General features: G+C 49.2%; 1 protein-coding gene across 1 annotated transcript; it reads right to left on the reverse strand.

Moving 5' to 3' along the window:
- Positions 1–9,818: 9,818 nt before the first annotated feature.
- Positions 9,819–14,239, reverse strand: AOC1 (amine oxidase copper containing 1). The gene is made up of 4 exons (XM_027101288.1): positions 12,661–14,239; positions 11,548–11,833; positions 11,058–11,190; positions 9,819–10,839 (listed from the first exon to the last, which is right to left on the reverse strand). Exons 1-4 carry the CDS (start codon positions 14,237–14,239, stop codon positions 10,570–10,572), a joined length of 2,268 nt encoding a protein of 755 aa, XP_026957089.1. The 3' UTR covers positions 9,819–10,569.
- Between the last annotated feature and the right edge of the window lie 500 nt (positions 14,240–14,739).

Genomic DNA, 14,739 nt, shown 5'->3' on the forward strand with positions numbered 1-14,739 from the left:
GTTTGGTAGTGTATATATGTCCATGCCACTCTCTCACTTTGTCACAGCTTACCCTTCCCCCTCCCCATATCCTCAAGTCCATTCTCTAGTAGGTCTGTGTCTTTATTCCCGTCTTGCCCCTAGGTTCTTCATGACCTTTTTTTTTCTTAGATTCCATATGTATGTGTTAGCATACGGTATTTGTTTTTCTCTTTCTAACTTACTTCACTCTGTATGACAGACACCTCACTGCAAATAACTCAATTTCGTTTCTTTTTATGGCTGAGTAATATTCCATTGTATATATGTGCCACATCTTCTTTATCCATTCATCTGTTGACGGACACTTAGGTTGTTTCCATCTCCTGGCTATTGTAAATAGAGCTGCAATGAACATTTTGGTACATGACTCTTTTTGAATCATGGTGTTCTCAGGGTATATGCCCAGTAGTGGGATTGCTGGGTTGAATGGTAGTTCTATTTGTAGTTTTTTAAGGAAGCTCCATACTGTTCTCCATAGTGGCTGTACCAATTCACATTCCCACCAGCAGTGCAAGAGTGTTCCCTTTTCTCCACACCCTCTCCAGCATTTACTGTTTCTAGATTTTTTGATGATGGCCATTCTAACCGGTGTGAGATGATATCTCATTGTAGTTTTGATTTGCATTTCTCTAATGATTAATGATGTTGAGCATTCTTTCATGTGTTTGTTGGCAATCTGTATATCTTCTTTGGAGAAATGTCTATTTAGGTCTTCTGCCCATTTTTGGATTGGGTTGTTTGTTTCTTTGTTATTGAGCTGCATGAGCTGCTTGTAAATTTTGGAGATTAATCCTTTGTCAGTTGCTTCATTTGCAAATATTTTCTCTCATTCTGAGGGCTGTCTTTTGGTCTTGTTTATGGTTTCCTTTGCTGTGCAAAAGCTTTGAAGTTTCATTAGGTCCCATTTGTTTATTTTTATTTCCATTTCTCTAGGAGGTGGGTCAAAAAGGACCTTGCTGTGATTTATGTCATAGAGTGTTCTGCCTATGTTTTCCTCTAAGAGTTTGATAGTGTCTGGCCTTACATTTAGGTCTTTAATCCATTTTGAGTTATTTTTGTGTACGGTGTTAGGGAGTGTTCTAATCTCACACTTGGGAGTGGTTTTTTGAGGCCAGCCTTTGAGGTTTGTTCTAACTTCTGGAGGAGTCTTCGCTGTCTCTCTCTCTTTTTTTTTCTCTGACAAACTAGCTGACCTGCAGTTTAGCTCATTGCTCTTATGGAGCTACCAGTGTTCTCGTCACTGTTTACCAGTGACGAGAAAGAACTCTTTCTTTCTTTCTTTCTTTCTTTCTTTCTTTCTTTCTTTCTTTCTCTTTCTTTCTCTTTTTTCTTTCTTCTCTCCTTTCTTTTTCTTTCTCTCTCTCTTTCTTTCTTCCTCTCTCTCCTTCTTTCTTTCTTTCCCTCCTTCCCTCCCCCTCCCTTTCTTCCTTCCTTCCTTTCTCTCTCTCTTTCTTTCCCTCCCTTCCTTCCTCCCTCCCTCCCTCCTCCTTTTCTTACTTCCTTTCTTTCTCTTTCTTTCTTTTCTTTTCTTTCTTTCTTTCTTCTCTCCTTCTCTCTTTCTTTCTTCCTCTCTCTCCTTCTTTCTTTCTTTCCCTCCCTTCCATCCTCCCTCCCCCCTCCCTTTCTCTCTTTCTTTCTTTCACATCATAGCTCTCTATTCTTATGACCTTCTCTTTCCATGGCACAATTTGAACCACTGCTTCAGAGCTGGGGGCAGAGACAGTGGCTTCCTTCTCTGAGTGACGCCCCTGCTTTACAAGGTGGGGCTTTGGGTGGAAGCAATAGCTCTGGTCTTCTCAGCTTGCTGCTCCCAGCATGAAATCTCTGACCTACAAGCAAACTGAGGCAAGAGGAACTGAGGTCCCAGAGACTTTAAATGCTTAAAAAATACAATTAAATATATTTTTTACCAGTTATGAGTGTTTTGCTCCGGAGGAGGTTTGCAGAGCTCCTCACACCACCATTTTGAAAGTGGATCTCTTCTTTTTCTTCCTTCCTTCTTTCTTTCTTTCTGTGAGTTTTGTTTTGTTAACTTACGAGTTAATCATAGAATATTCCAGGTGTTAGAGATGATGTCCAGATGTGGGATGCCATTAATAAGTATATCAGCTAATGTTAAAGACACTCCTCTTAACTCAAGGAAGCTATGATCAGAAGTTAAAAGAAGTTTTTGTTTGTTTTTTGTTTTTGTTTTGTTTTAAGCACAGTGAACAGCTTCCTCAGGAAGATTGAAGGTTAAAAGTAAAAAGTTTCAAAGCAAATACATTTCCTGGCTCCTTTTTGCAAGAAGTTATTTTCTACTGAACTGTAACCCTTTGTGTTTAAGAAGATTAGATTTTCCCCCTAATGCTAAAAGAGTTGTTACCTTCCTTTTCCTTTTACAGACATTCACCATCTTTTGTCTTTTAGTAGTTTCAAAGCTTTGAAACAATGTTCAGATAATCTCAAAAATTAAAAAACAATGGCTAGGATAAAAACTGTTGATGTTTTAAATATTGGATCAGTTGTTATACAAGTGCTTTGTCCAAATCCTATAACAAACTTGCCTTAATGGTGTTAAGATGAAAGGTTTAAGATTTACCTCCTTAAACCTTGAAACATATTTGGCTAATTGGAATAATGGTTTTAAACTACAATTATGAACTTTATTTTTTTCTTCCAGTTTTATTGAGATATAACTGACATAAAGTACTGTGTAAGTTTAAGGTTTGAAGCATGATTCATGATAAGTTTAGTGAACATCTATCATCTCATATAGATACAAAATTAAAGAAGTTAAAATTTTTTTTCTTGTGATGAGAACTTAGAATTTTCCCTCCTAGCAAATTTCATGTATAATGTAGAGCAGTGTTAATTATATTTTTATCATGTTGTACATTAAACCACTAGTACTTATTGATCTTATAAGTTTGTACCTTGTGATGGCCTTCACACAATCTCCCTTTTTCTCATCCCCTGCCCCTGGTAACCACAAATCTGATCTATTTTTCTATGTCTTTTTTTTTTTTTTTTTTTTTTTGCGGTACGTGGGCCTCTCACTGTTGTGGCCTCTCCCGTTGCGGAACACAGGCTCCGGACGCGCAGGCTCAGCGGCCATGGCTCACAGGCCCAGCCACTCCGCGGCATGTGGGATCTTCCCGGACCGGGGCATGAACCCGCGTCCCCTGCATCGGCAGGCAGACTCTCAACCACTGTGCCACCAGGGAAGCCCCGTTTGTCTGTTTTTGAAGTGTAATTGACCTACAACATTATGTTAGTTTCTGTTACATAACAGCAATTTGATACTTCCATACATTTCAAACCAATCACCACCATAAGTCTAGTTACGGATATGTCATCCTACAAAGATATCACATAGTTATTAACTATTCCCTATAGGGTGCATTTCTTACCCATGACTCATTTATTTTGCAAATGGAAGTTTGTATCTCTTAATCTCCTTCACTTCTTTCTTTCTTCTGCCTGCTGCCCTCCCCTCTGGCAAACACCTGTTTGTCCTCTGTACCTATAACTCTGTTTTGTGCATTTGTTTTTTAGATTCCACATATAAATAAAACCATACAGTAAAAAAAAAAAAAAAAAGATTTACCTCCTTACTGCTGGAAAAATAAAAGGTATTCAGACAGTTTTCTGGAATATTAAGCACAATGTGAAACTTTGTTTGCTTAATTCACATTCCTTGGGCACCAGGGAACCCGGAATGAACCTGCCCCACTGGAGTCCTGGGGTTAGGGGTAGGCAAGCAGGAGCAAAGGCAAGCGAGCTCACACGAACTGTTAACTGGGGGTGGCCCCAATCTCTTTAGGGGACACTACAGCAGAGAGTGGAGGGCTGTTCCGTGAGTTTCCTCTCACCCCAAACTGTCTCAGGTTTTCCCACCAGCTGGATGCAGGTGTGGAAGGGAGGAGAGAAAGATGACAGGTGTGCTGGTCTGCTGTCCACCCCCTCCCGCCCCAGTTTCCATAGATGATCAGGTAGAACAGGAATGGGCAGCGTTGGCCCATCTCCCAGGTGGAAACGGCACTAGCCCTTCATTCCGAGGCATAGGGGGAGGGAAGGGAGAACCAACCACACCCATGGGCTTATTTTTTCCCATGTCTCCTTGAAAACAGAAAAGAAGGTTGGGGAAGGTGGCGGCCCAGGAGGAAGCAGGCTTCTCCTCTAGCTTGCATTCTCTACATTTCTTTGTCCCTTGTTAACCTACTCAGTTTGATGGCCAAGTCGGGTCGGCCAGGAGCTTGGCTGCACACCTTGGATGGCTGCCAAAGAGTGGAGCCTGTCACTTCTTAAAGCCACTGCTGTGATCCCTGCCTGCCCCTGGTTATCCTCCCTGGACCGGGAGGTGGATAATGCGCATGTGGTACCAAGATTCCAGAATCAGTTCATGGCCAGCCCAAATGCCCTCTCTATTATGGCCAGTTACGTAGAGACAGCCCTGCGTGCCGACAGTACGTTCTCCATTCGTGCTTTCGCGAGTTGGAGATGGTTCTGTTACTTCAACTACAGACAAGGTGAGACTAATCTACAGAATTAAAATAACCCACTAATGCAACAACCCGGTGCTTCTTTCCTTGATAATAAGAGGCCTGTTGTAGTTTTTGGCGGTGCTCTTTCTGGCAAACATGTTGCTTGCTCTCCCGACTCAGAATGGAGCCAGTAGGCGGCCTGAGACAACCCAGGAGGTTTGGAAACATAAGCTGAAGGCACATTCTTAGAGGTCCTGGAGGAGAAACGGGCCCCGAGGAGGGGGCAGGAAGGAGTAAGGGAAGTGAATAATATGCAATAAGACGTGAATGCTGGGCTTTGGAGAAGACACTCCCTGCAGGAAGGCAGGCATCTGGCCACTCTGTAGCCTGCCATCACTCCCAGGCCTCCCCAGGTGCACCTGTCTGGACGCTGAATTTGGACCCAGTGGTGCATACAGCAGGACTGCGGAGGAGCCTCGGGTCTGGAGGGGATCTCGGGCTCGGGGCGGCGTCGTGGCGGGGATGGGAGGGAGGGTGTGGGTGGGCGCAGAAGCGCAGCGGCGCCACCTAGCGCCCAACCGGCGGCGGCGCCGCGAAATCCCAGCTCTTTCTCCCCAAAGGAGCAAAGATGCGGAGTCCAGAAGGAACCGGTCTTCAGCGCCTGGGAAGCTTTGGCGAAAGGAGGGCATGAAGATGGTGAGGAAAAGAAGCGTAGGGACAGCCTGAGCCCTCTTTATTTTTAAATTTGACATATACCCTTGATTTCGTATGTATTCTTATAAAATATGGTGATGCGGCGCCGCAGATTTCAAAATAATGCTTTTCTCTCTTTCCTGGGTCGGGTCTTTCTTATTTTTAGTAAAATAGTAATTGCTGAATTACACAGATGCAGTGTTTTGTTCTTATGATCCAGCTTTTGCGTGTAGGAAGTTGAGACTTGGTGAAATATCGCCATCACATATTTGCTCATGCCATATCCTTTTATTTTTTTATTTTAAATTTTCACCAGTTTTATTGAGATGTAATTGACATAAAACATTGTATGAGTTTTAGCTGTACCACATAATGATTTGATACATGTACGTATTGCAAAATGTCACCACAACAAGCCCAGTTAACTTCCATCACCTCACATAGTTACATTTTCTTTTCTCGTGATGAGAGCTTTTAAGAATTACCCTCAGGGCTTCCCTGGTGGTGCAGTGGTTGAGAATCTGCCTGCCAATGCAGGGGACATGGGTTCGAGCCCTGGTCTGGGAAGATCCCACATGCCACGGAACAACTAGGCCCGTGAGCCGCAACTACTGAGCCTGCACGTCTGGAGCCTGTGCTCCGCAACAGGAGAGGCTGCGACAGTGAGAGGTAAGCGCACTGCGATGAAGAGTGGCCCCTGCTCGCCACAACTAGAGAAAGCCCTTGCACAGAAACGAAGACCCAACACAGCCAAAAATAAATAAATAAATAAATAAATTAAAAAAAAAAAAAAGAATTACCCTCCTAGCAACTTTCAAGTAGAGTGTAGAGGTTTATATCAATATATAAGTTTGAACTTATTAAATGTATTATTCAGATAATCTATATCTCTGCTTAGTTTTCATCTGCTTGACCTGTCAGTTTCTGAGTTATGTACTAAGTATGTTTTCTTCCTGCACTTGAGATAATCTTGTTAGGTGCACACATGTTGTACCTCCTTCATCTCTTGTTTCTTTTATCAAGGTGTATCATCCTCTTTCAAGCATACACAGAAGTAGAGAAAAGAATAAAACAAACCCTCCTGAATCCAGGTTCAACAACACGTGGTTAATCTCATTTCATTTATACCCCACGGACTCTTCCACAGCCCTTCTACTTGATTATTTTGAAGTAAGTGACAGACATCATATCATTTTATTAGTAAATACGTTAGCACCTATCTATAAAAGGTAAGGAATTCTTATTAAAACATAACCACAATACCATCATCACTCCTAAACAATTTATAAAAATTTCTTAGTAGCATTAAATATCCAATGAGTGTTCAAATTTCCCAATTGTCTCATGAATATTTTGATTCTCTTTGCTCAGATTAGGATCCTAATAAGATTCATACATTATGATTAGTTGATATGCATCCAGTGTCCTTTTTTAAAAAAAATGTTTTTTTGGCCGCTCTGCAAGGCTTGTGGAATCTTAGCTCCCCACCAGGGATTGAACCCAGGTCACGGCAGTGAAAGCGCTGAGTCCTAACCACTGGACCACCAGGGGATTCCCTCCAGTATCCTTTTTTATATATAGGTATGACATATCTCTTTGTCCCTTTTGATATTTCCCGGTCTTGAGTTTTATTTTGTCATATATTAGAATTTCTAGTTTTGGATAATTCAAAATTTTTCAAGATTACAAAAATTATATACGAATAAATGCTCCTCTCATTGAGATGTGGGGTCTGTGTTTTCTTCCCTTCAATTTGGGGGAGTTGGTGACTTCACCGACCAGTAGAGTATGGCAGAAGTGAAGTCATGTGACGTCTGAAGCTCGGTCATAAGAAGCATGCAGTTTCCTTCTTGTTTGCTAGAACACCCACTCTTGAAGCCCTGTCTCCACCTAAGAAGTTTGGTTACTCTGAGACCACCATGCTGTGAGGAAGCCCAAGCCACGTGGAGAGGCCATGCATAAGTGCTCCGTCTATAGTCCCTCCTGAGCATAGCCTTCGAGTCATCTCAGCCCAGGTGCCAGACACATAAGGGAAGAAGATTCCAGATGTTCCTCCTCATTTTCTGAGATACTCTCAGCTTTTGAGCCCTCCCTGCTGAGGCCCCAGACATCATGGAGCAGAGACAAGCCGTCCCTGGTGTGTCCTGTCTGAATCCCTGTTCCACAGAGTTTGGGAGCATAATAAAATACTTGTTATTTTATGCCACTAAATTGGGGCAGTTTGTTACGTGGCAGTGGGTAACTGTAACACGGAATCAATTCTCAGGCATTGATGGGGATACTGTGACTTTTGCAAACCAACCCTTGAATGCCCTAGCCTGTGGGTTTGGTAGGTGTCTTTTTTTTTTTTTTTTGGCTGCACTGCACAGCTTGTGGGATCTTAGTTCCCTGAACGGGGGTCAAACCTGTGACCTCAGCGATGAAAGTGCAGAGTCTTAACCACTGGACCACCGGGGAGTTCCCTGGTAGGCGTCCTTTTAACTTTCTAGCCAAATCCTTGGATCCAACATCTACACTTGGTATGTTTTCATTTTTATCAGATTTACCCTGGTTTCATCCATTAGAAATTCCAGATTATGGGATGTGGAGCTCAAAGTGGTCCCAGGACAGGGAATCGTGCAATTCAAAAGAGCAGGCCAGTTATCACACAGGTGGTATTATCACACAAAGCAAGGAGGTTGAAAAGTGGTTGCCTGCAAGGACCACCAGGGGTCTGGAGCCTGCACGAGGGGGAGGTGAAGACTCTGGGGTGCTTGGGGCTGCCTTTTTAGGTGTGACACTCAGGTTTTCTTGCCGTCTCATTAGGTGGGGAGGCGGTGCTGTAGCCAGGGAAATGGCCCAAATTATTAGGGCCAGGGAACAAGAACAGGGTGGGGGGAAGAGGACACGAGGAGTAGGTGTATCTGGAGTTTGCATTTCTTAGGCTGTTGGTGACTCAGCCACTCAACAAGCACCACTGGGGGCCACTGAATGCAGAACACCATCAGACCTGCTATGAAGAGACACAGAGGTAAGTGAGGGATGGGTTTTGGTCTTCAAGCTGCCCCCAGTGTGGGTGGGGATGCAACAGTCCCACACACACAACAAAACGCATGTGAAGGAGCCCCTTGTCCTCTGGTTTCTAACCTGCTCTCATCTGGGTCCCCTTAAACCAATTACGGTCTTCTGTCTTGGGGGAAAGGTTGGAATCTGTATAATTAACATCCAGTCAAAAAGCCAGGACTCGGCCCCCTCCCCCTGTGTGCCCTGGTTCCCAGTCGGCAGATCCTGGTCCTGGGCTCGCTTGGGTGACTGAGCTCCAAGCAGAGATGGGGACACATAGGTGGTGGTGAGGGGGCAGCGGAGGATTCGCTTGTTCTGCTTCCTTCCAGCCACAGTCGTCCGGGTGGAAATCCACACCTGTTGTATTGGTTCCTATCGCTGCCATACATAAGCTGCCATAGGCTTAGTGGCTTCAAGCAACACGTTTATTCTCTTACCGTCTAGAGTCTGCAGGGCTGTGTTGCTAATAAAGGCTCTTGGGGACAATCCACGTCCTTGCCTTTTCCGCCGACACCCCTGGCTTGTTGCGCCTTCCCCGACTTCAGAGCCAGCAGTGTGGCAGCTTCTCTCCTCTCTGACCCCCTGTCTCTCTCTTACTGGGAAGGACCCTCAGAAGGAAAAAACCCACCCCAGACCCAAGAACAATATAGAAGATTTACGCTGAGAAATCCTTGTGATGATATCGAGCCACCTGGAGAATTTCCCATCTCAGGATCCTTACCTTAATCACACCTGCAGAACGCCTTCCTTTTGCCGTGTAAGGTGACGTATTCCCAGGTTCCAGGGACGTTAGAATGTGGAAATCTTTGTGGGGGGTTGAGTCTGTCTATCCGTCCATCCTGGCCAGCTGCTTTATCCCGTTAATCAGCAATAAGAGTTCCTTCCTTCCTCCCTCCTTCTCTTTTTCTTTTAAAACTTAGATTTTATTATTTTGAGTAGGTAATATGTTCCCATGATTAAAAGATAAAAACAACATAGCACTGGGGTGGGGGGTGATGGCACCTGGGGACCCACCGACCTGGGACTGCGCTGTGGCCGGGACACTTGGAGGCTCCCTCGACCTCCAGAGGGAGGGAGGAGACCCCGCCCCTCCCCACCACCCTGCCCGCCCCACTGTGGGTCCCTTCAGGCTCTCTTCACTCAAAAAAAAAAAGCCCACAAAGAAACCCAGCCAAATGGAGCATCTCTTCTCCCTTCCCTGCCTCAGCCATCCCGTTTCTCCCTGTGTCTTCAGTGCTGTGGTTTCAACGCCTGTGTCCCCGCTAATGTCCAATGTGATGGTGTTAGGAGGTGGGGCCTTTGGGAGGTGCTTAAGTCCTGAAGGCGGAGCCCTCACGAATAGATTAATCTTCTTATAAAAGAGACCCCGGAAGACCCCTCACCCCTCTGCCATGGGAGGATGTACCGAAAAGTCACAGGTCTTTGACCCAGAAGAAGCCCCTCACGTGACCTTGCTGGTACCCTGATCCTGGACTTGCAGCCTCCAGAACTGTGAGCAATAAACTTTTGCTGTTTAAAAGCCCCCCAGACTACGGTATTTTGTTACAGCAGCTTGAATGGACGAAGACAATGGGTAACCATTTATATTAGAATCATGTGTATTTTTCTTGGGTTTTTATGAATACATATATTGCTCTCTTACACGAAGATTAGCATGCTATCTATATATTGTTCTATACCTATTTTCTTACTTAGTATATCCTGAAGATCTTTCCCCATCAGTCTAGAGAATGCCCCTGTTCATTCGTTTCTTTTACAATCACCTAAACTGGCACTGTGTGGACACTCCGTAGTTTATTCAGATCTATAGGCTCTCTCCTGTAGAAGGACGTTTGGGTCGTTTCCAGGCTCTGCCAGTACCAACAGTACTGCAGTGGATTACTGTGTACATCTATTCTTCCTCTGTTTGTAGGTAGAGCTCCAGGTTAACTCCGAGAAGTTGGATCAGTGTGTCAAAGTGTAAAGGTGTTGGCAATTTTGCTCGATCTTTCCATAGTGTCTTCCTGTGGTTGCACTATTGCATGCCTGTCAGCCACCCAGAAGGGTCCCCCACAGCCCCCCGAGAGGGAGCCGTCAGCCTCAGATTCTCCAAACTGATCTGATAGGTCAACTAGTATTTCAGTGAGTGTCCTCGCCTTAGTGATGGAGGTCTTCTCTGGGGTGGAGGCCAAGGCCTGTGTTTCTCATCGGTGTGTGTGCCGCACGCCCGGCCTGGTGTATGGCCTCATCTGCTACGCCTTCTGCAGGAGGCAGCATAGGAGCTGAGGCCTGAGGGGGTTTACTGTCTGTGCTTGGGGTAGGGGGGGCACTCGGGCTTCAGGTGGGAGTTAGTGGGGGGAGGGGGCCTTCACACAGGCCTGTAGGTTCCATTGTAGCTAAAAGGGGGAGGCATCAAGCAGCCCCCGTCCTCCTCAGGGATCCAGCGCTGGACATAGGTGGAGCCATTTTCCAGAGGCCTCACGACCACGAGGTCTCTGGACGCCAGGGACGGGTCCTCTGGGAAGAAGTTGAAGGGCCGGAGCATGAAGCCCACGGAGTTCCCGGGCGTGGCCGTGTTGGGGATGTCCTCGGAGTGGGGGATGTGCAGGAAGCCCACTGTGACCCAGGCCACCAGGTCCTACAGGAGAGAGGGGTGGGCGGTGCTGAGGATGTTCAGAGGGGAAGGGGTGGGCAACCCCCCTAAGCCCCATGTTTAAGGAAGGGGCAAATCCAGTGACCACCGAGCTTGCTCCCCAAGCAGCGGGCCGGCCCTCACCATCCTGGGACCGGGCACAGATCTTGGGACTGAGCGGGGATCTGGTCTCAGGGTGGGGCTGGAAAGGGCAGAGCTGGTACCTCATCTTCAATGTTCTCATTGTTGTGAAGAAACTCCTCAAAGACCACAGGCGGGTCCCAGGGGTCGTTCTGGTTGTAGATGCTGCTGCTGCGTAGCTCCGACTCCCGGTATTTGGTCACTGCCAGGGGATACCTGTCCGGGCAGAGAGAGGAAGGTAGCCTCCAGCCGCTCCCAGGGAACATCTTCAGGGCCAATGATGGGGGAAAGTTACCGCCTTCGCTCAGCTGCGGGATCATCCCCTGGGAGTCAGCCGGACGCACTGTCAACAGAGGCTCCGGGGCTCCGCAGGGCTCTGTACTTCCCCTCCCGAAACACAGAGCCACGTGACCAAGATCGTACACACGTGCACACGTACACACACACGCCCGGATACACCACAGCATAGACTCAGAGTCTCCTGGACAGAAACACAGACGCACACGGACACAGGGAAACACAGGGACGCCGAGAAGAACCTCCCGCCCTCCCGGCCTCCTGGGCCTCCCTCACCTGGCCCAGGTGACAGCCCGTTCCTCCTGCCAGCCCGGGGGCAGCACTTGGTCGGCCATGGAGTGGATCTGCAGTCGGTAGCTGCGCTTGTGGCCCCAGGGGTTCTTCTCGGGGCTGGTAAAGAGCAGGTACTTGGGCAGAGTCTGTCTGAAGAGGAAGGCCGCCTGACTCTCCCGGGAGAACTTCGTCTCCTGGAGAGCCGGCTGGACCAGGCGGTGTCTCGGGCTCCAGGGGTTGGTAATGTTTTCTAGCTTCATGTGCAGGGTCTGGAAGCTATTCCTGGTGCCTGCGTGTGTGCAGGGAAGGAGGAGAGTCAAGCGCTCCGCCCTGGGCCCTCCTTCCCGACCACACCCAGCAACAAACCACGGGAGTGGAGAGGGTATCCGGGGCGTGCACTGAGCCAGACGGTGGTGGAGGGAAGGGACCGAGGAGCTAGCAGACAGCTCAGAGTCGGGCATGGCAGCTGCGGTGATTCCACCGCGACTCTGCACAGTTCCCCTTGAGAGCAGAGCTCTGTGTCTGTTTGCTGAGGCCTTGGCCCCAGCAAAGGGCAGCTGACCTTTCCCCAGGGGAAGAGACTATGCCTTGGTCCCAGCAAAGGGCAGCTGGCCTTTCCCCAGGGGAAGAGACTATGTCAGTGCCCTCTGGGCCCAGGGGCAAGAGGGGCGGAGTGAGAAGAAGCTGCCCACCTGGTCACGGGGGGCTCTTCTAACATGTGATTTGATGTCAGGCCAAATCCTGTCATTATGCCCATGACATCTTTTAAGGTGACACCACTAACTCAGGAGACACGAGGAGTATTCCCGACGTCACCTCATCCACTCAAAGCACCACTGGGCATTGTCACCTCCCCCGCCCTGTGCACGCCTTTCTCTCCGGTCCGTCCCCCTAGGGGGTCAATGCAGCACCAGGGGAACAGCTGGCACTATTCACGTTCACCATTTTGCAGGGGCACACGGATTTCTAGCACTGCAGGTTCCACGCATGCAGGCTGGGTAAACTCTCCTGGTACCGCGCTTCCAGGGGGGGTCTAAGCACTGTCTCCCATGAGTGTAAGTTATTGCTCTGATGTGGACATTTGGCCCGGAGGGTGGTTCCGAGCCCGAGTCCTACCTGCCACGTCCAGGTCAACGCGGTAATGCACTAGGTGGGTGTGCAGGTTGCCAAGCAGGTGTGTGTGCAGGCGGGTCCCGTGGCGCAGCCCCTCGGGGGTGTAGAAGGTGGCGTGGACATAGCCGGTGGCGTGCATCTTGGCCTCCATCACCCCATTGGGGTAGAAGATGAAGTCCCAGATATAGTCATAATTGTAGACCGTCGAAGTGGTCCTCAGCACGAGCACCTGGCCCTTGAGGCCCGCGTAGAAGTTGAAGCCGTCGCTGAAGTTGGAGTTGAAATGCCGCCGGATGGGCACCCCCGTAGGCATCTCGAAGAGACAGAGGGCTCGAGGGTAGAGGACAGGACCGTCGGCGTCGTAGTAGTGGAGGGCATCCAGGAAGGTGGCAGTCTCCGGGCAGTCGATGCCAGGGGCCAGCTCATGAGTGACGCTACCCAAGCCCCAGCCGACGTCTATGTACTTGGTCTGCATGCCCGCGGGCGTGTGTCCTCCGTACAGCGCCACGGCCTCCTGCACGCTCACCTCGTAGGCTATACGCTCACCTCCGAAGTGCACGTCCAGGACCTGCAGCCCCGAGGACGAGCGCAGCCGGAAGGCGAAGCTCCAGCCCCCGTAGAGCACGGTGTTGTCCTCCAGGCTGTAGCGGGGGCCCTCGGGCTGCACCAGGCGGGGGCCGTTCTTGGTGATGGCGAAGTCCCCACGTGGCTGGTAGAAGGAGAAGAGGGCTGCCTCTGGTAGGTTCTCTCCATCCTTGTCCTTGGCGAGCGGGTCTTCCAGGACTACCGCATCCACCTCTCCGTCGTCATACTTCTGAGCCAGCTCTGCGGGGCTGCGGTAGAACTTCCCGTTGTACCAGACCTGCTCCACCGTCCAGTCTTGGGGGTTCGTGCTTGCGTGATCCACCAGGAGCTCCAGCCCCGTGGGGTGCAGGAAGTAGCCTTCCATATGGCGCTGCAGGATGAACCAAGAGCGGCGCTGGCCGGAGGCCAGGCCACGGGGCGCCACGTCTGTGAACGTCAGGCACTGCTCGTGGCAGTTTCCAAACGTGAAGCCTGTGGTGTGACGGAAAAACTGGTGCAGGGGTTTGCTGGCCTCCTCCAGGGTGTGGCTCAGGAGGCTATACTCTGCCTTGGACATGGGCCTGGAGGCCCAGGAGGCCTGGTGCCCGGGCTTGTGGGGCAGGTGTCGCATGTAATGGGGCCTGGGCAGTGGTCCCACAGCAAACTCGGTGATGTTGGGATGCTCCTGGGCTCCGAAGAAGATGACAGCGCGCGCTTCCCGAACGGGAGCCCGGCGGCCTTTATCCAGAAATTTCAGCACGTGTTGCTTCTTGGGCAGCAGCATCTCAATGAGGAACACGGAGTTCTTGGCCATGGTCAACGTGCTGGCTGGCTGCAGCCTCAGCTCCTTCTGGGACCAAAGGAAGCCGTGCACGGCCTTCAGCTCTTGGGCGCTCAGGTCCGCAAACACCCTGCCCTTGTTGCCCGGGGTCCGTGGGGAGCCCTCTGCCACGGCCAATGTCTGTAGCACCAGGATGACAGCACCCGCCCAGCCGAGGGCCAGGGTCTTCCGCCCCATGGTCTGGAATGCAGTGGAATAGATGAACTTAGTTTTATGGGAGGAAATGGGTTTCCACCAGGTCGGGTCTTGGACTACGATATCCCTTGGCCTCGTGTTTTTCCCACAGACTCACTTCCTGGCTCGTCCCCGCCCAGCTCGAGGCAGCCCTCAGTGGCAGCAGGGGACGCACGCAGCTCCCAACACTGCTCTGGTCTCTGCTGTCCATCGACTTTAATTCTGCTGTCTCCTCCCTGGTCCATAAACCTCTTTTAGTCCCGTAGATTTTCTTACTTGTGCAAACTCCTTTTCCCCTTCTCTGTGTGTTATCTGCGGGACAGCTCTTATCTCTCCAGCTTTAGGCCACTCGGAGATTCACAGTGCCCCTCAAATCCCACAAAATGCCTGTTGTGCCATGGGTATTGACGGCAAAGCTGCATTTTTGATACAACACGATATTTTTTATGTAGATAAAATCTGAAATTTAGTGTAGAAGTTCAAAGATGTGGCTCTGGAGCCAG

The sequence above is a fragment of the Aethalodelphis obliquidens genome, unplaced genomic scaffold (genome assembly GCF_003676395.1).
Source record: "Aethalodelphis obliquidens isolate GAN/ISIS:26980383/991018 unplaced genomic scaffold, ASM367639v1 scaffold5, whole genome shotgun sequence".
Classification (NCBI taxonomy): Eukaryota; Metazoa; Chordata; class Mammalia; order Artiodactyla; family Delphinidae; genus Aethalodelphis; species Aethalodelphis obliquidens.